Below are 20,619 nucleotides of genomic sequence, written 5' to 3' on the forward strand. Positions count from 1 at the left end.
CAACTCCACTTTCCACTTTGCAGCTCTCAACTCCACTTTCTCTTCACCCAGGCAATCTCTTGATGTCTCTGCAAAGAGCAGGAAAAACCCAGCCAGGCTGGTGTCATTCCTGTGCCCCCCTTTCCTCCTGGGCAACAGATGTGCCCTCCAAATTGCACTGGACACATTCACCCAGTCTGGCCTTGGACAAGTCACCAGGTGCTCCACAACCCACCTGTGACATTTTGGAGCTCAATGCCCTGATCAATTCTTGCCTCCCTTCAGCAGTTCCTCTCCTGTGCATCACAGAAGTGGCTGGAACTCTACAACTGGTGGTGTCAAGCACATCCAAACTGATGATTTCCAGTTTGGGAGAGAACAGCCAGCTCTCAGCTCTGTTACACAACTTTTCACTTGCACAACCAAGCAGGACCAGTCAAGTAAAAGCTTGGTGAGAAGGGGGTTTCTCCCCTCCTTCCCCGTGTTCCTCAAGGGCAACAAAAAGCATTAAAAACAGACCCAAGGCTCAGACACTGAGATCAATCCCTGCCAGCAAACTGATTTATCCCACAGGAGAGGGAGGGGACAGGGGTCAGGTAAGTGGGGCTTTCTGGGGTTTGATTTTACCAATATTGTGTGGTTTTGCAGAGTTGTCTTTCATGCCCTCCAATACAAATTCCAGCTTTAGTAACTTTGCACAACTGCACAATATTGTAAAAGTGTCTGCTTACCTGACCCCACATAACTAGGAACTTTTGTTTCAGGTGGGATGCTGCCAGCATAGTGGATGTTAGGAAATCAGTTGGAACAGAAGGTCTGAGGTGGGGCTGGACGCTACAAGACAAAAATATTTTGCTGTATTTGCACTACACGTTAACGGGGACATAACTGGGACATTCAACCAGCAGGTGTGAGAGTATGAGCTTCACTCTAAATCAAATTCCAAGGACTTCAGAAACATGGAAAGAGCATCGGGAGGTGTTTTGTAGTTAAAGTTACAACTCTCATGAACACCTTGCTGTAAGGAGACAGGTGTTAAAAACCCCAGAAGCCCGGAATGGTTTGGGTCGGAAGAAAAACCAAGGATTATCCAGTGCAACCCCCCTGCCATGGGCACGGACACCTTCCACCGTCCCAGGCTGCTCCAAGCCCTGTCCAACCTGGCCTGGGACACTTCCAGGCATCCAGGGGCAGCCACAACTGAAGCTATAAATAACATTTACTTCGTGAACGAGCCACTTATCGAGCATTGCCACTTAAACCCACACTATGCCGACAGCAGGACGAACCCACCCGCCACGCCGCGCCACGGCCGGGCTCCTCTTAGGAGCACACGTTAATAATTTAACAGGCGGCTGTCAGGAAATGAGCACTCCAGTAATTGAAAGAAGGTGGAAAAAAAAAAAAAGGTTAAAGCCCCCGACTTCCAGGAGCCCGTGCGGCCGCCCCGGAGCGGCTGTGGGTCCCTCCCGGATCCCCCCGGGCCTCACCCTGGTGGTTGAAGAGCCTCCATATCCTGGTGAAGAGGATCCCCATCCTCGGCCGGGCGCTCCGGGCCTCGCCGGCCGCGGCTCTGCGGGGCCGCGGGCGCTCAGGGCCCGGCGCAGCGCCCCGAGTGCCGGCTGGGGCCGCGCCGGGGCCGCTGCCGCTCGGACATCGCCGCGGGGTCGGGACGGGGCTCGGGACGGGGCTGGGGAGCGGCAGCGGCGGCAGAGGCGGCACCGGGAGCGGAGCAGCGCCCGCGGCCGCCTCACGGACGGGCCGGGCCGGGCCGGGCCGGGCGCGCTGCGCTGACGCGCGGGGGCGGCACCGTGGCCGCCATTACACGGCACCGCCTCAGCGCGCCCGGCTGAGCGGGGCGACCGCGCCGCGCTCCGTCAGACCCGCTGCCCTCAGTGCCAGAGCGCCGGGCTCCGCACACCCACTGCCCTCGGAGCCTCTGCGGGCGACAGCGCCGGGCTCCCGCACACCCACTGCCCGCGGGGCCGAGAGCGCCGGGCTCCGCACACCCACTGCCCTCGGAGCTTCTGCGGGCGACAGCGCCGGGCTCCCGCACACCCACTGCCCGCGGGGCCGAGAGCGCCGGGCTCCGCACACCCACTGCCCTCGGAGCCTCTGCGGGGCGACAGCGCCGGGCTACCGCACACCCAGTGCCCGCGGTGCCAGAGGCCGGGCTCCCGCACACCCAGTGCCCGCCGTGCCTCTGCGGGGCCCGCAGCCTATCCCGGCCCTGCCCTGCCACGGGCACGTCCCGCTTCACAGCTGATCCCGGCAACCGGGCCAGGGCCTCGCCGCTCTCACTGCCAGGGATTTCTCTCCGGTACCGCATCGAAATCACCCCCTCCCTTCAGGTTTAAGCCGTTCCTCCCTCCGTGTGCTGTTCCTCCCTGCCTTGTCCCCAGTCCCTCCTCTGGAGCCCCTTCAGGCCCTGCAAGGGGCTCTGAGCTCTGCCTGGAGCCTTCCCTTCTCCAGGGGAACATTCCCAGCTCTCCCAGCCTGGCTGCAGTTTATGGAGAAACCACGTTCACTTTGCCCTACTAAAACTTTGGTGTTCTGAGGAAAACTTGGGAATAACGTGGGTGAAGTTTCTCCCCAGGAGCTGCGGGTGAGTTTGCATGAGGGCACTTTTGGCACTGGAATGGACTCTTAAGATCTGCTAAGAGCCTTCTCTTCCCTGAGATAAATTTCTCTCTGTCCAAACCCTCCACTGAGTTTAAATCCTCGTGGATTTGGAAATCTCAGACAATATTAGGTTGTGGCACAGCTGTTTTGCTGCCTGAGACAAGATATGGGGTATTTGTGCTCTCACTTGTCCTGGCCCTGACTGTAATAATTTGTGATGTGGGTACTGAATAGAGTAAGTTTTACATCTCTTGTGTCTCAGTATTCATTGAAACTAATAATAGAATAAAATCTTTTAAAACCTCTCAGTTACTCCATCTCTGTAAAAACTAAGAAGACCAACACCTGACACCTAACTCCTTCCCCTGCCATGTCAGGGACACCTTTAACTGTGCCAGGCTGCTCCAAGCCCCAGTGTCCAGCCTGGCATGGGACATGAAATCTCCTTCCTTATTCCAGAGGTTTTTCATCTTTCCTCCAAGCAGTTTTTATTCCCAAGCAACTTCTTGCGTTTAATTTTCCCTGCTGGTCCGGAACCAAAGCAGCAAGGCCAGAGTGATCTCCAGTCCTCTGTGTCCAGAGACTTCGGTGTTTCCTGTGGCTCTGGAGGGGAATTCATGGCCCTGAAGAGTTTAAGAAGAGAAATATCCTGGTAGCCCACTGTGCCAGTCCATCCCGGTGCCATCTACACCGCTCTGGGTCCTGGCAGCGCGGGTGAGCTCCTCCGCTGTAAAACATTCCGCAAGTTCAGCATCCAGCCTGCGATGGCGTTAATTATTCATTAGCTGGCAATTATCCCCTTTCTGCAGGTCCTCAGCTTGGAATTTCAGAAGCACTCGGCGTTCTTCTCTGTTCTCAGCTCTCCGGGGCTCGGGACAGGGTTCGGTGGCTGCACAGCTGTGGCAGGGCTACCAAAGTTCAATTAAACCGTTTATTCTGATTATTTAAATAAAAAGCTCAGAGGATTCCCCCCCCGTGTCACTTGTTTGGGTTTTTTCCTAGAGCAGCCTGGCTGAACCTGGATCGTACTGCTGGTTTTTATGGGCTGAGCTGGGCTTCCCAGTGCTGCTGGAAGCTTTCTAGGAAAGCATTCCAGTGGGCAGGGCTGGTACAGCCTCGCAATTCCCTCCTGGAAATCTGGGAGGGATTTTCTCGGGTCGTGTACTGCAATTCCCCCCTGGAAATCTGGGAGGGATTGTTCGGGTCGTGTACATTTTGTTCCAGCTGTAGCACAGACAGGGTCAGGGAGTCTGTGCTGGGGAAGTGCTTGGAATGCCGACAGAAGGATTTCACCATGGAAATGCTTCTGTGCAGGAAAAAACCCAGAGAGAATATGGGATGGCTGGGGTTGGAAAAGGCCTCCAAGATATCTGAGTCCAACCATTCCCAGCACTGCCCCGTGTCCCCAAGTGCCACATCCACTTTGAAATCCCTGCAGGGATGGGGACTCCACCTGAGCACTTTTTCCTGATGGAATTTTCCCCAAAATCCACCCTGAGCTGTTCTGGGACTCCAGCCCCTTCCCCAGGACACAGACAGCTTAAACAGCTTAAGAAATTTTAATCCCAAGGATCATACGAAAACACACAAAAGGCATTTTTTTGCTCAGTTATATTTATTTGAAAACCCTCGTGCTTTTCATCAACAGCTTAGATGAAAACTCAAGCCTCAAGATCTGATTTTGAACACAGAGCCAAGAAAGTCTATTAAACAGAATTTTAAGAGCTGTAGATCTGCCTGAGGGTGCAGCTCACCTGGCCAACGTGCTCCTGTCCCTCCAAGGCAAGCTTTGGGTGCTCACAGCATCTCCGTGAGGTTGCTGGTTCCTGTTTCTCCTCTTAGGGAAGAGGAGGCTGGAATCTTCCAATGCTTCTTCCAAGATTCCAGTGGAATCTTCCAGAGGCAGCATCTTCCAATGCTTTCAGTTTTCCAAGACACCATAAATGGCTGGAGGTGGCACTCAGGTGGGAGGGATCAGTCCCAGCTGGACTCGATGGCCTTGAAGATCTTTTCCAACCTTCACCATTCTGTGATAAACTATTAATTATCTTATAATTATCCAATCCTTAATCCCCCCCATCATCCTGCCCCTTGTTTCCACGGAGATCCCACCAAGGATCAGCTCCAAACCCCTGACCATTCCCAAGAATCCTTCAAAGGAGCAGTTGGCTGCCAGTACCTCGTTCCCTGCTGGATCAGCAGGAATTATCTGTATTTTTGTACTTCTGGGTCACAGCTATTTAAGCTCGTTACAAAAATAAACATCATTTATTTCGCAGAGCAGATGCATCTCCTTCTTCAGAACCTCATTAAATTTTCCTAAAAACGCAACACGTGAGGCTGCTGCCAAAATCTATTGGCAAACAGCAAAAATGCCACAGGACTCTGGGTTTCTCCTGAGCATCTTCCCAATCTTACTGCAGGACACAAAGACACTGGACAGACTTTTAAACGCTTGGTAGTTTTGTTCATTTATTGTAGAAAAGTTATTGTAATGCAGTTCATCTTTGTACATCTAAATTCCAGAAAACGAATCCATAGAAATGAGGATACTATGGGCATGCAGTCTGCATGATCCTGGTCACAAAAATAACACCACTTTTTTTTTTATTCTTTTTTTTTTTTTTCCCCAATTTTTGTAGTTTTCTTTGAAAGCCACTAAAAGCAGAGGGAGAGCAGAGCATGCACCACTGTACACATTGCATAGTATATGGTACCCACATGCCTGGTCAGGTGCTACACACACGGGGTCTAGAGGGCAAAACAAAGGGAAAATCAGCAGAAAACACAAATTTGGGGTGGCTCTGTCCCAGTAAAGGCAGTAATGTCTTCACCAGTGTGGCTCTGAACTGGCTCCCAGCGAGGCAGCGCTGCCAGGCTCTCCCTGGGAACCAGTCTGGCTGAGAAACAGAGATTTTGCAGGATGTGAGCAGCCCAAGGTCTGGAGCGCGCGGTTGGAATGGCAGATCCCAGCGTCCTCCCCGCTCTGCTTGCACACAATCTGCATTTGCTGGCCTGACTCTCCCTGTCTGCCCCAGGAGGGAATCAGTCAGGTGTGTCCCAATCCCACACACTCCTCAACCTCACCTCCCTTCAGGTTGGCAGGGAATTCTTGGGAATTTGGGGTGCTGTGACTCTTCCCTCCCCCCTCCGAGCTCTGTATCCACACAAACATTTCCTGGGAGCGTTTCATTCCCGACCTTGGGCTGCTGCTGGGTTCACCAGGCACATCCCAGATCTACACATTGGCCAAAATTAAAGTTATTCATGTGATTTCAGCTTCCAGGAGAAATCAGCAGAAATGAATGCAGTGGGCTTTGTGATTTGAAAAGGTTCTTTTTGTTGTCGTTAATGAATTCATATGGAAGGGATACAAGTTACTGAAAAATCAATCCCATGTGCAAAATGCCAAAATCAACTGCTGAAGTATCAGGCAGCGAGTAAACAGATCAAAAATGCAATAAATCCACTGATGCTGGATCAGAAATCTCCCCCTTGGTTCCAAAACCACGATGCCAGCTGCAGGAGTGGAATTATTGTAAATTTGTGCTATTACAAATGTGCTTCTTTTCCCTTGCTCTGTTGTCACACCGCTGGCAGAAGGAGAACTCTGAGCTCTGTGGGTTCCCTGCTGCAGAGCAGATCCACCACGGGCATGTCCCAGGTAATTACAGCTCGGTTTTCAGGCAATATTGGTGAGGCAGGGGAGGATCAGGAGGTGCAGGCCTTGCTCTTGGACCAGACAGGACCTGGTGTCACTGCCAAGGGATTTGGGTTCCCATAAACCCTCCTGGGACCAAGCCAAGGCTGCTCCTTCCAAAGGAGTGAAGGAGTGACACTCATTAACATCTGAAATGATTCCACCTCCTCCCCAAACTCTCTGGATGGATCTAATCACAATATTTCTCCTGACTTCTTGAGTGGATTCCACACACACTGAAAGGAATCTGAACTTTCACTCCTAAGTAGCATTTTCACCTCTTTCTCTGAGTTAATTCCTTACAGATATTTTACAACTTTATTAAAATTTCCCTTTTTTAAGGATACGCCTTTATTTTTCTATATAAAATAAACTGGGCTTAGTAACAACCTCACCAAGGTTATTCAAATGCCTCTTAAAATGACACCACACTCTCTTTTAGGATCATTTAAACTCCATTTCCCCAGAGTTAATCTTGGCTGTATTACAGGATCCTGCAGCCTTTGTAGGACTAATATTTGAAGGAATGAGAGGCAACTCCAACAAAATACATGGCAGCAGAATCCCATGGATCCAAACCTGGACTGGCACCAACAGGGGTAACAGAACCTGATGTTCAAATGCACATTTTTAGGAGCAAACCCAGGTTTGTATAAACGGCCTTTTATAAAATATACATCTGATTTTGTCATGTGTAGTCTCCAATTATTTTGCCTTAAAAAAAAAATCAGGAATGTGGGATTAAGGGCAAGTTTCAGAAGTACTGAACCTGTGAAATAAAACACAGCAGAGGACACATTTAATGGATTATTAAAGAAAAAAGGAGTGTCAGAACCCCTGACTTACCCAACTCAGTGTGCTGTGAACAACAGGAATAACAATATTGTTTTAGAATGGTGAAGTCAGTAAAGACAGGAGAGTCTGGAAGCTCCAGGGAATCCTCTGGTGTTGAGACCAAACTGAATTCAGAAGATTTGGCATCAAACTGAAGTTACAAATATCAGCAGCTGTGAGTTGCACATCCCATGGGAGAAGTGTTTGGCATCAGGAAAAGAATCTGTACATGTTAAATACAACTCCAGGGAGGAAGTATTTGAAGGTTAACAATTAGAATAATTGATTCCCAAACATAAGAATGTGCTGAATTTTCTCTTTAGAGATTGTTGTTATCACCTTGATTGGTTAAATCCTTGTCAATCCCAAAGTGTCTGAATGAGAAACTCGGATAACAACAAAAGATAAAAAACCTCCCTGTTTTATAAACATTTGTAAACCCTCTGTCCCTGCCAGAGCTCCCAACAGAGCTCTGGTCTTTAGTATTATTTTAACAACAAGAAATGACATGAGGAATGGAGAATGAGGCTGGATGGCTTCAGTCAGGAACACATGAACTCCTCAACTTCAACTAAACCACAAGAGAGCTGCTGAGCAGTGCTGGAATCCCACCAGGAATTCCCAATCCTGATCCCCAGCACAGCTTTCACTCCTTACTGTGTCCTGAACAGAAATCCCCTCTTCAAACAAACACTGCCCATAGGATCTGCAATAAATGAAGAGTCTGCCAGCCTGGCTGCTGTATCTGTACTTCAGGAATATCTCTTTTCATAGAATTCAACACCCCAGCGAGGAGGGAGACCTGCAGGGCCCCTGGTCCTTTGATGTCAATGGAATGGGCTCTGGGAGAAACTCAGGACAGCCAGCAGTGAAGGCAGCTTAACCCAGGCAATGAAGGACCTCAGGCCCATCCCTGGCTTCCCTCTCAAGTTTGTTTTTGTCAAACCCAAGTTGTGGCACTTGAGATGTTCAGGTGATGGATTGGGCAGAGTGTGGTGGCTGGGGATCCTTCCCTGGCCTGGGGTGACATGGAAGACTGAAAACAAGGTTCCAAAAGGCTCTAAGAAATCTCTGACTGCAAATACACAAATATGCAAATCTCCTCAAGCAGTTAATGAGCTGATCCCTAATCTAGTGCAGAATAAAGAGAAGCAGCTGCTGCCCAGGGTTCTACAGCTGCCCTGCAATCAGGACTTCAATGCACAAACAAGGAAAGCTCAGAGAAGAAGGGGCCGCCCAAGGCCTCCTTTCTCCCTTCTGTGTGCTGGACATGGAAAAAGGGCTGGAGAAGTTCCTGGAGGATGCTGCCCTGTGCTGCAGCACAGAATCCTGCAGGAGCTGCCAGGGCCAGGTCCTACCACGTCCCCTCAGCCTCAGAGCTCCTTTGGCACCTGCAGCCAGAGGGAATGGGGCAGGATCCGGTCTGGCAGATCCATCCACAACTCTGGCAGTCCAGTGGATGCACAGATTTCCACATTTCCCTTGGCAACTGCTCCACTGGGATCACCCAGTGGTGCTGCAGCTGCCTGTTAGGCAGTGGGGTCATTAAAATGTTTAATTAATCAGGTGTCTGCCACCTCTTAATGCTGCTGGGGATGGTTTAGGTTTGGGTGCCCCACAAAGGACATGGATTGCTTTTCCCAGCAGCTTCAAGAGGATCATCAGACTTCAGGATGCTGGAAACACCAGTGGTCTTTGCCAGCTGGTCCAGGACGTAGAAGAAACCAGAATATTCCAGAAATTCCTGTAGTGCTACATGCTTTCAAAGCCTGGGCTCAGCAGGCTTTGGGAGGAAAACAAGCAAATAAAAAAGTTCATGATCCTTATTTTGGGAAAAACACAGTTGTGACGTGAACCTGCGTAAACAAATGCACGTTCAGCATCAGAACTGTGTCAATTCCAGGGAATGTGTGCGGTGGGAATTTCGGGAGGCTCTGCTGGAAGATGTCAGTGGTTGCACAAAATGGGCAATGGGGCTCAATTTTCAATCCCATGGGATCTAAGGCTTCACAGATGGTGTAAAACACAAGGTCCAACCACAGAAATTCATCTATTGGAAGGAACTCAAGACTCAGCAGGTGAAAGAAATGATTGGTAGGAAGTAAGGCAGCAATATCTCCAAGGATTTATCATAGCTCTTGGAATCCAAAGCTTGGAATCAGCTCCACGACTTCCCTGGGAGTAGATTTTTGTCTGATGTTCCCTTTTTATTGCAATCCTGACCGAGATGTTGTTTGAAAGGTTTGTCACTGATGGCTGGTGAAGCCCATTCCCTCCCCTTGGGTTTCATGGCTGGAATGGAGCTTCTGGAGGGTTCTTGTGCGCTGCTGGAATGGTCAGACATGGTCAGACATTCCCAGGTGGGCTTGGGAAGATGGAACATGTGGGCAGCTACTGGGGGTACTGGGATGTAGGGACTTCACACACGGGGCCAGAAGAGGGGATTGTTTTCCATTTAAAAAGCAGGGTAACAATGGGAGAAAAATCTGATGTCTCTATACTCCTGTTCCATTTTGGGACTTCTAGCTGTATTCAGGTAAAAGAGTGGGAAAAGATAAAGACAATTCCCGACCCCCAAGCACACAAACGATGGAGTTTGTTCCTTTCCCTGTCCCTACTTCCCGTCTCCTGTCGCAGCTCCTCCCTGCTGGTCCCAACAAAACTGCCAGGACTGGCTGAACTCAAGCATCATTTGGCTGCAACATTCATGCCAGGTCTAAAAATAATTTGGAACTGGAAAGTGTTTTGTAACTGCTGCAATAATTTGGGATATTTGGCACTCTCGAGAGTTTACATTTGGTTTGTCTGAAAAAGCCATTCTGGAAAGAAATTGTTAGAATAAATCCCTTTACTCCAACCTGAAATGGAAATTGAGCTCCCAGCAAACAAATACTGGAGCTGACTTTCTGACTTGCAGTGGTTTGTAATTTTCAGATTTTTCTTCGTGTTTGTTTTTTTTCCCAACATGCTCACATCGACTTTCCAGTCAATTCACCCAAATTCCAACAGGAATTGGTTTATAAATTGGTTCCAACTGGAACTGGTCATTTGGAATTTCCAGCACAGGAAATTATTTTATAAGTGCCTCGATAAGTACCCAAAATTACAAACTGATGTGTCTAACACCTAAGGACGAGAAAAAAATATGGCTATAAATGCAAACGCTGTATTAAACCCAAAAATAATCCCAAAAACAACCTCTATGATCGGGCAGAAACGGAAGGGCCGGGCTGGGTTTTGCTGCCCCCTAATTAAACATCAATGACAGCAGGGTGCAACAGCGGTGTCGCGGTCACACCTGCCAAATGAACGCGATCGAATTGTTATTCCTAGCTACGTTATGGCGAGGTACCAGCGGGTGGATGCCGCTCCTCCCCAGTCCCAGCACTCAGAGCCGGTGCCGTGAGTCGTGGCTGTAGCCGCCGGGGGAGCCGCGGGCGCGGTGGGGTTTGTACGAGTCCTGGTAGGGGTCGGGGAACTCCTCTTCCACCAGGGGGTAATGCTCTCGGCTGTGCTGGGAACTGGAAGACAGGCGGTTCCTGCTCTTGCGAGCCCTCTCGTTGTTGTGGTAGTTCTCGTCGGAGCTCATGAGGCTGCGCCGCTCGAGGGGAGAGCTCTCGGCGGAGTGCGCGCCGTGCCGGCCGCGCTGGCTCTGCGGGGCCAGAGAAGCAGAGTTAGAGAGTGCCCGCAGGCCGGCCCTGCCCTGCCCGGCCCGGCCCTCAGCAGCTCCGGGCTCTCCCGTGCCAGCAGGGCCCGGCTGCTGCAGGGCCGGGAGCGGGCCGCCTCTGCTTCCTGGAGCTCCGAGCCCTGCTGAGTATTGCGCCGAGCATGAAAAGTGAGCTGATGTAGTCAGCATTTATCACTTTTCTCTGATCAGGAACAGAACATTCACGCTGCTACTCTGCTTAGGGAATGTCTAAGCGTCCATTTCTGTGGTTCTGGAAAACATCTGAAGATGTTTGATTGGGCTGTTTTTACAGGTGCAGCTCTGGGCCTCATTTAAAACACTTCCTATGACCAAACCATTGATGGTTAGCCAAGGGGAGGCTAAATTAACTGGATAATAAATTCTTTCAACTGAAGCACAGTATTTAAATATGTGGACAGGAAATCCCTTCCTGAGATAACTTATTAATTAGAAGCCTTTGCTCTCCTCACATTCCCATAATGACAATGCCCATCATTTGTCACATGAACAAAATTAGTTCATGGTTTTTTGCCAGTTAATGGCACAGTGAAGAAATAGCCTAAAACAAGCACTTTGCTTTCACCACACATTAAACCTCTCAAGAGCATCAGCACCCATCTCTCAGGACAAACTCTGTGCTGAAGCTCCAGCCCCTGCTCCCTGGGATATAAAACCTTCCTCCTGCTGCTACAGCCTGGCCACTGCTTCCTGAATAACTCATGTGCAAGGCTGCTGTGGCTGGGGCAGGGATGGAGCAGGGCTGTGTGCTTACAGCTCAGGGCTGCTGCTGCTGCTGCCAGGGAGACTCTGCAACCTCAGCCCAGATACCAGGGAGAGCTCCTGCAGGGGATCCCCATTCAGAGCACCAGGTTTTACTGGGGATTGTGGCAAAGGGCTTCAGAGACTAAAGGCAGGCTGGAGGAGATGGGGGTGTTCACCTGGAGAAGGCTCAGAGCCCCTGGCAGGGCCTGAAGGGGCTCCAGAGAGAGGGAGAGCTGGAGAGGGACTGGGGACAAGGGATGGAGGGACAGGAGCCAGGGAATGGCTCCCAGTGCCAGAGGGCAGGGCTGGATGGGACATTGGGAATTGGGAATTCCCGGCTGGGAGGGTGGGCAGCCCTGGCACAGGTGCCCAGAGCAGCTGTGGCTGCCCCTGGATCCCTGAAGTGTCCAAGGCCAGGTTGGACATTGGGGTTTGGAGCAGCCTGGGACAGTGGGAGGTGGCCCTGTCCATGGATGGGCTTTAAGGTCCCGTCCAACCCAAACCATTCTGTGGTTCCTTGATTCCATGATGAATTATCCCTGTGTTTATCTGACACAAATGCAGTTTGGATGTATAATCCCCTCATCAATCATAGCTGTAACTCTTTGCTCACCCCTCTGCCTGAATCCCTGTGGGAATTCACCTCTGGGGCTGCAGGAACCTTCCTGCTTCCCTGGCTGTGTGCTCATCCCAGGGCTGCTGCTGAGCTCCCCGGGTGGCAGCACGGGACACGCCTGGGCTGGGTACACCTGGCTCTCATAGCCCAGGTAACTTTTGGTCCTGCTGTGTGATTGGGATGACTGCCTGCAGGAATGGATCTGAAACCCCAATGCCCTGGAGCCTAAGGAACACATCTCCCCAAAACCTGAGCTACAGGATTTGAATCCAGGCACTGAAGTTAGGCTAGATGTGTTTAGAGCTAACCAGTCAGAGGGAAATGACTGGTGCCAAGGAGTTAGAGAATCCCAGGATGGTTTGGGTTGGAAGGGAAGTTGAGGATCACTTAATTCCTTCCCCTGCCATGGGCAGGGACATCTTCCACTATCCCAGGCTGCTCCAAGCCCCATCCAGCCTGGCCTGGGACACTTCCAGGGATCCAGGGGCAGCCACAGCTTCTCAGAGCAGTATTTTTCTAGGCAAAGATCATATTTACTCTTTCCCCTCAGCTCAGCACCGAGCTCTTCCTTTAAGGAAGGCAATTCCCTAGGATCAGGTGTGGCCAGCACTGCCACCTGTGCCCTCTGTGACTGCTCTGGATCTGTGCCACAGAATGTGGCCCTCATGACCTCCGTGAGTCAGGAGCTCAGGCAGAACTTTCAGTTCTCAGTGAGCCAAAGTCCAGGCCACGGCCAGGTGGAAATGGGAGGCTCCCAAAGTGGAGCTGGTGAAGCAGGGACAGCCTGTCCCAGCACACTTCTATCGGGCTCATTGCTATGTAGCCTTTGGGCTTTTGCTTTTCAGTCCCTGAGGTACCAAGGGCAGAAGGAATATAAAATCTTCCTGCACCACAAGAACCTTTGCTAGTTTAATTAGCCTGAGTGCCTTTTAATTACCACACACATCATCACAGTGAAAGCTGATGCAAATCCTTCACAGGTTTGAATGGGCATAAAACCTCCTGGTGGGCAGCAGAGATGGTGGAGGTCCTTACTGTGAGATACCCATGGAAAACAGCAGGGCCTGAACCCTGGTGGCACAGAAAACCTGCAGCTCTGGTTGGGCATGGATCACTCCGGGAGAAATTTACCCCTCTGCAGAGCACCAGCACCATTGATCCCACCGAAACCCTTTGGAATTCGGGTGAAGTGGGGATTAAGTGATGCATACCTTCAGCCAGCCCACTGCACAGGGGTGATTTTCATCTTCAGTGTGAGTTTTCCCTAAGTAAATGGAGCAACATTTCACAGTTATTGCTGGTGTCCATTGATCAGAGAGAAATAAATGCCTGAAAAAAATTCTGTGGATACACCCAGTTCTCAAAATGAAACTGAAGAGGTGAAAGTTCTGCAGATGGTATTTTATTGGCATGAAGAGATGGAAAACTGAAATTTTAAGGCAAGTGGAAAATGGAAACAACAGTTTACATGTGCATGTTATTATTAGTAACAGAACAGTGCTTGTGCATTCAGCCACTCAGGAGACAGTGACTTGCTGGTCCCAATAAAACCAAGCAGGGCTTTAGAAAGGTGAGTGCAGGAATTAAGCACCTTCAGGGAAGTGCAGCTCACTCACAGCAAAGCCAGCTGGATGTTAACTGAAAACACCAAACAACAGTCATTTCCTCCAAAGCTGTTACCTGCTTCCAGACACTCCACAAGCAGAGCAGACATTTGTTACATTTGTCAGGTGAATTATTCATTAAACGTCATTTGTTCAGTTCTATTTCTGACGTACATTAGCAAGTGACACTCCTGGAGTCCCCACACACACTGAAACTTGCAGGATTTAAAGCTCCCTGCAAATCCTGAGCCCCTCAAGCATCCCCAGAGTTATTAGCCCCAAACATTTCTGGTTTCAAACTTAATAAAGCACGTACTTCTCATTAAGGACTATTTACATGCCACGATTGAAGTGTCAAAGTTCAGCCGAGTCTGAGCTATCCCTGTGGAAAAAAAGGGTCACAATTTTTTTCAATGGGTAAAAAAAATAAAATAAAAAATAATGCCTTTTATTCACACTCAAAGAACAAGCTTTGCCACCCATAAGCCAACGTTTGGTGAAGTTATGAGGGTCGAATAAAAGGGATCATGACAGAGCTGCCTGCTGGCTAGGAAATGGTGTAGCTCCCACTAAAGGCAGAGCATTCATTCCCAGAGGAGCTGCCTCCTCCCTGGCTGCACCCCCAGTGGCCGGCAGAGCCCCCGGCAGCCCGGGCAGCCCCAGGTGCTGCTCCTCCTGCCCCGGGGCCCGTTCCTACCTGCAGGCCGGAGATGGCGGCGGGGTACGGGGACAGCGCGGCCGGGGCCAGGCTCCTGCCCAGCAGGGGCGTCATGGGCGCGGCGCTGGACGTGTGCGTGGCTCTCCAGTACGCCTCCAGGTACTCGGCCAGGTGCTCGCACGCGTCCTCCAGCTGGTTCTCGTCCAGGATCACGTCAAACATGTCCTGGGCACAGGGACACAGCGCGGTCACGGCCGGGGACACACCGGGGTGGCACACGCTGGGGTGGCACACACACACTGGGGTGGCACACACACGCTGGGGTGGCACACACACACTAGGGTGGCACACACTGGGGTGGCACACACACACTGGGGTGGCACACACACACTGGGGTGGCACACACACACTGGGGTGGCACACACTGGGGTGGCACACACACACTGGCGTGGCACACGCTGGGGTGGCACACACACGCTGGGGGTGGCACACACACACTGGCATGGCACACACTGGGGTGGCACACACACACTGGGGTGGCACACACACACTGGCGTGGCACACGCTGGGGTGGCACACACACACTGGGGTGGCACACACACACTGGGGTGGCACGCACACACTGGGGTGGCACACACACGCTGGGGTGGCACACACACACTGGGGGTGGCACACACTGGGGTGGCACACACACACTGGGGTGGCACACACACACTGGGGTGGCACACACACACTGGGGGGCACACACTGGGGTGGCACACACACACTGGGGTGGCACACACACACTGGGGATGGCACACACACACTGGGGTGGCACGCACACACTGGGGTGGCACACACACGCTGGGGTGGCACACACTGGGGTGGCACACACACGCTGGGGTGGCACACACACACTGGGGATGGCACACACTGGGGTGGCACACACACACTGGGGTGGCACACACACACTGGGGTGGCACACACACGCTGGGGTGGCACACACACACTGGGGTGGCACACACTGGGGTGGCACACACACACTGGGGTGGCACACACTGGGGTGGCACACACACACTGGGGTGGCACACACACACTGGGGATGGCACACACTGGGGTGGCACACACACGCTGGGGGTGGCACACACACACTGGGGTGGCACACGCTGGGGTGGCACACACATGCTGGGGTGGCACACACACACTGGGGTGGCACACACACGCTGGGGTGGCACACACATGCTGGGGTGGCACACACACATTGGGGTGGCACACACTGGGGTGGCACACACTGGGGTGGCACACACACACTGGGGTGGCACACACTGGGGTGGCACACACTGGGGTGGCACACACACACTGGGGTGGCACACACACGCTGGGGTGGCACACACACGCTGGGGTGGCACACACACACTGGGGTGGCACACACACACTGGGGTGGCACACACACACTGGGGTGGCACACACTGGGGTGGCACACACACACTGGGGGTGGCACACACACACTGGGGTGGCACACACTGGGGTGGCACACACACACTGGGGTGGTGCACACACACACTGGGGTGGCACGCACACACTGGGGTGGCACACACACACTGGGGTGGCACACGCTGCCCGTCACAGCCAGCCTTACAGCTGTTCAGGGAAGGGGAAGCAGGGCAGGTCAGAGGGGAGGGAGCTGGAGGCATGGAGGGGGCTTCCTGTGACAGCAGGGAGGGACAGGGGGCATGGATGCACACTGGAACACAGCAGGGAATTCCTGCCTGGAGGGAGGTGAGCCCCTGAGCAGCTCTGGCTGCCTCTGGATCCCTGGGTGTGTGACAGGACACAGCAAGGAGGGAGGGGACACTGCAGAGGAATTCCTGCCTGGAGGGAGGTGAGCCCCTGAGCAGCTCTGGCTGCCTCTGGATCCCGGGAGTGTCCATGTCCAAGGCCAGGCTGGACAGGGCTTGGAGCAGCCTGGGATAGTGGAGGATGTCCCTGCCCATAGCAGAGGAAGGAATTAGGTGATCCTCAACTTCCCTTCCAAGCCAAACCATTCCATGATTCTATGTCTAGTAAAGAAAATGGTACAAGTGGCTTTAGAAGGTGACCAAGAGCCAAAGCCCTCAGGAGTCACTGGACACTGTCCCTGGGTGTTGCATGAGCCCTGCTTTATTTCTGGGCACAAAACTCTTCAATTTCTTTCTTTCTTTCCAGTGCTGATGCCCCTGTAGCCATTCCCACAGCAGAGAAGGCAGCAGGCAGTCCTGACAGCAGCAGCATTCCTGCTTCAGGGAATTCTCCAGACACCTCCTCCATGTGCTGGCTGAAACCACCTCCATCCCTGCCTGTCCTCCAACCTGCCAGAACCAGCAGAGCCCCTCGAGAGAAACACAACCCTATTTTCAGCAGTTCAACTTCCTATCTCATCTCTAATCTTAACTTTGCAAACACTGTGAGAACAGCACAGGAAATGGAAAATAAGTGCAGGTGCTGTGGGTGTAAAGGGCAACCAGCACCAACCACAGGCTGCTCTCTTCCACCTGTTTTTACAGCTCTCAGAATAAGATTTAAGATGATAAAGCAGTTTTTCTTCTTTTTTTTCATTTATTCTCTCTTCCCAGCATGGCAAAGAAAAGTTTCCTCCTCTGCCAGCAAGGAGGGGTTTCCTTCTAATCAGAATATTCCTAACACTGCATCCCTTGGTCCAGTTCAGTGTTTATTGCTCTTCTTTTGCTCCTCTCTTTATTTACTGCTTTTATTCTTTTGCTATTCATCCACATGTTGATGCACCACACATTCCAGTCCAACACTCACTTCTGGAAGAAGTTATCAATTAAAACACACTTAAATTAGAAATTTTAAAAAATGTGGTTTGCTTATGTATATTTTGCTTTGAAAAAGATTGAAATTAAACACTGCAATATTCCTGGGGTCCTGCAATATTCCTGTGTCCTGCAATATTCCTGGAGCCCTGCAATGTTCCTGGAGCCCTGCAGTATTCCTGGAGCCCTGCAATATCCCTGGAGCCCTGCAATGTTCCTGGAGCCCTGCAATGTTCCTGGAGCCCTGCAATATCCCTGGAGCCCTGCAATGTTCCTGGAGCCCTGCAATGTTCCTGGAGCCCTGCAATATCCCTGGAGCCCTGCAATATTCCTGGAGCCTTGCAGTATTCCTGGTGTCCTGCAATATTCCTGGAGCCCTGTAGTACTCCTGGAGCCCTGCAATATTCCTGGAGCCCTGCAATATTCCTGGAGCCCTGCAATATCCCTGGAGCCCTGCAGTGTTCCTGTGTCCTGCCCTGCAGTGCCCAAGGCTGGCTGGAGCAGCATCAGGGGCAGATTAGCAAGGAATTAATAATGAAAGCAGTTCCTGAGCTCAAGTATGCCCAGCTATTTTTACAGCTATTTTTGCAGTGTCTAGACATGCAGCACCAGCTCATTCCTTATGGCTGGCTCTCAGCAGAGGAACAGAGTGAGGAGTGCATTCTGTGCAAGGACCTTTCCTTTAAACCAACACTCCAAATTCTCCTCTTGCAGGAATCTGAGCTGCAAAAGGATGAGCAGGAGAGAGGGAGCAGTGCCTTTGCTCTCAGCAATGAACTTTTACTCAATTAAACCGTGGGCCAAACTTTAATTTCAAGCCAAGCCAGACTGTCAGCTCCCTGGGAGAGCTCCAAGTCAGCACTCACTTCCTGCCCATCACCAGTGCAAAGTGCTGAGCTGGTTTGTGAGCAGCTCCTGGGCAGGGCAGGCTGCAAACAGCCTGGGAGCAGGGCTGGGTGCAAGGCTGAAAGCTGAGACTCTGACATTTGGAGAGGCTTTTCTGATCCAGGTGAGGCCTTCAGCACTGCAATGCAACTCCAGGACTGGTGCTGAGGCAGAGTTCAGTGAATCTGGGGATGGACAATCCCAGTGCCCCAGTGCACCCCATGTGGATTATTTCATGGAATTTAGGAATCCCATGAGTTGGAAGGGACCTGAAAACCATCTCATCCACCCCCTGCCATGGGCAGGGACACCTCCCACTGTCCCAGGGTGCTTCAAGCCCTGTCCAGCCTGGCCTGGGACACTGCCAGGGGATGGGGCAGCCACAGCTGCTCTGGTGCCTGCTCTCATTTCAGCTGATGTGAGCAAAGTGAAGCTGAGTAAGAGGAAATCACTGTAGAAAGGGCAAAAAAAGGCTGTGAAACTCCCAGGGCTCTGTGTGCAGGTGCCAGAGGAAACACCTTTCACACAGGACAATGTGCAGAGGGCTCTTCTGTGTGTGAGCTCAGGGCAAACACCACAAACAGGGGCAGCTGCACTCCAGTGCCTCAGATCAGCTTGGGAAGGGATGTGTTTTACAGGGATCAGGAGTTGGGAAGGGATGTGTTTTACAGGGATCAGAGTTGGGAAGGGATGTGTTTTATAGGGATCAGCAGTTGGGAAGGGATGTGTTTTATAGGGATCAGAGTTGGGAAGGGATGTGTTTTACAGGGATCACTTTGGGAAGGGATGTGTTTTACAGGGATCAGGAGTTGGGAAGGGATGTGTTTTACAGGGATCAGCAGTTGGGAAGGGATGTGTTTTACAGGATCAGGAGTTGGGAATGGATGTGTTTTACAGGGATCAGAGTTGGGAAGGGATGTGTTTTACAGGGATCAGGAGTTGGGAAGGGATGTGTTTTACAGGATCAGAGCTGGGAAGGGATGTGTTTTACAGGGATCAGAGTTGGGAAGGGATGTGTTTTACAGGGATCAGGAGTTGGGAAGGGATGTGTTTTACAGGGATCAGGAGTTGGGAAGGGATGTGTTTTACAGGGATCAGCTTGGGAAGGGATGTGTTTTACAGGGATCACCTTGGGAAGGGATGTGTTTTACAGGGATCAGAGCTGGGAAGGGATGTGTTTTACAGGATCAGAGCTGGGAAGGGATGTGTTTTACAGGGATCAGGAGTTGGGAAGGGATGTGTTTTAGGGGGATCAGGAGCTGGGAAGGGATGTGTTTTACAGGGATCAGCAGTTGGGAAGGGATGTGTTTTACAGGGATCAGAGTTGGGAAGGGATGTGTTTTACAGGGATCAGAGCTGGGAAGGGATGTGTTTTACAGGGATCAGGAGTTGGGAAGGGATGTGTTTTACAGGGATCAGGAGTTGGGAAGGGATGTGTTTTACAGGGATCAGGAGTTGGGAAGGGATGTGTTTTACAGGGATCAGCTTGGGAAGGGATGTGTTTTACAGGGATCAGAGCTGGGAAGGGATGTGTTTTACAGGGATCAGGAGCTGGGAAGGGATGTGTTTTACAGGGATCAGAGTTGGGAAGGGATGTGTTTTACAGGGATCACCTTGGGAAGGGATGTGTTTTACAGGATCAGCAGTTGGGAAGGGATGTGTTTTACAGGGATCAGAGCTGGGAAGGGATGTGTTTTACAGGGATCAGCAGTTGGGAAGGGATGTGTTTTATAGGGATCAGCAGTTGGGAAGGGATGTGTTTTACAGGGATCAGAGTTGGGAAGGGATGTGTTTTACAGGATCAGAGTTGGGAAGGGATGTGTTTTATAGGGATCAGCAGTTGGGAAGGGATGTGTTTTACAGGGATCAGCTTGGGAAGGGATATGTTTTACAGGGATCAGAGCTGGGAAGGGATGTGTTTTACAGGGATCAGGAGTTGGGAAGGGATGTGTTTTACAGGGATCAGGAGTTGGGAAGGGATGTGTTTTACAGGGATCAGGAGTTGGGAAGGGATGTGTTTTACAGGGATCAGGAGTTGGGAAGGGATGTGTTTTACAGGGATCAGGAGTTGGGAAGGGATGTGTTTTACAGGGATCAGAGCTGGGAAGGGATGTGTTTTACAGGGATCAGGAGTTGGGAAGGGATGTGTTTTACAGGGATCAGCAGTTGGGAAGGGATGTGTTTTACAGGGATCAGAGTTGGGAAGGGATGTGTTTTACAGGATCAGAGTTGGGAAGGGATGTGTTTTACAGGGATCAGCAGTTGGGAAGGGATGTGTTTTACAGGGATCAGCAGTTGGGAAGGGATGTGTTTTACAGGGATCAGGAGCTGGGAAGGGATGTGTTTTACAGGGATCAGGAGTTGGGAAGGGATGTGTTTTACAGGGATCAGTTTGTTCTCCAGGACAGTTCCAGTTCTGGTTGGGTTAATGGGACCTGGGTGGCTCACAGGAATAAGCCAGCAGCATTTTAAGAGATCA

General features: G+C 51.4%; 2 protein-coding genes across 5 annotated transcripts in view; both read right to left on the minus strand.

The window, feature by feature from the left end:
- ARL5A (ADP ribosylation factor like GTPase 5A) overlaps nucleotides 1-1,596 on the minus strand; it is a 10,915-nt gene extending 9,319 nt beyond the window's left edge. The window contains exon 1 of one of the 2 annotated variants that reach the window (XM_066553136.1): nucleotides 1,470-1,596. In XM_066553136.1, the coding sequence (XP_066409233.1) occupies nucleotides 1,470-1,515 (46 nt within the window). In that variant the 5' untranslated portion in view covers nucleotides 1,516-1,596. Of the gene's footprint in view, nucleotides 1-710; nucleotides 814-1,469 lie in introns of those variants that run through there. The other variant, XM_066553137.1, reaches the window with a different exon arrangement.
- A 9,078-nt stretch (nucleotides 1,597-10,674) lies between these two features.
- The window catches only part of CACNB4 (calcium voltage-gated channel auxiliary subunit beta 4), a 46,316-nt gene continuing 36,371 nt past the window's right edge, over nucleotides 10,675-20,619 (minus strand). Inside the window, exons 12-14 of one of the 3 annotated variants that reach the window (XM_066554030.1) lie at nucleotides 14,503-14,688; nucleotides 13,413-13,465; nucleotides 10,675-10,787 (exon numbers count right to left, since the gene is read on the minus strand). In XM_066554030.1, the coding sequence (XP_066410127.1) occupies nucleotides 13,415-13,465; nucleotides 14,503-14,688 (237 nt within the window). In that variant the 3' untranslated portion in view covers nucleotides 10,675-10,787; nucleotides 13,413-13,414. Of the gene's footprint in view, nucleotides 10,788-13,412; nucleotides 13,466-13,587; nucleotides 14,188-14,502; nucleotides 14,689-20,619 lie in introns of those variants that run through there. The other 2 variants (XR_010783968.1, XM_066554031.1) reach the window with 2 other exon arrangements.

The sequence above is a fragment of the Molothrus aeneus genome, chromosome 7 (assembly GCF_037042795.1).
Source record: "Molothrus aeneus isolate 106 chromosome 7, BPBGC_Maene_1.0, whole genome shotgun sequence".
Lineage (NCBI taxonomy): Eukaryota > Metazoa > Chordata > Aves > Passeriformes > Icteridae > Molothrus > Molothrus aeneus.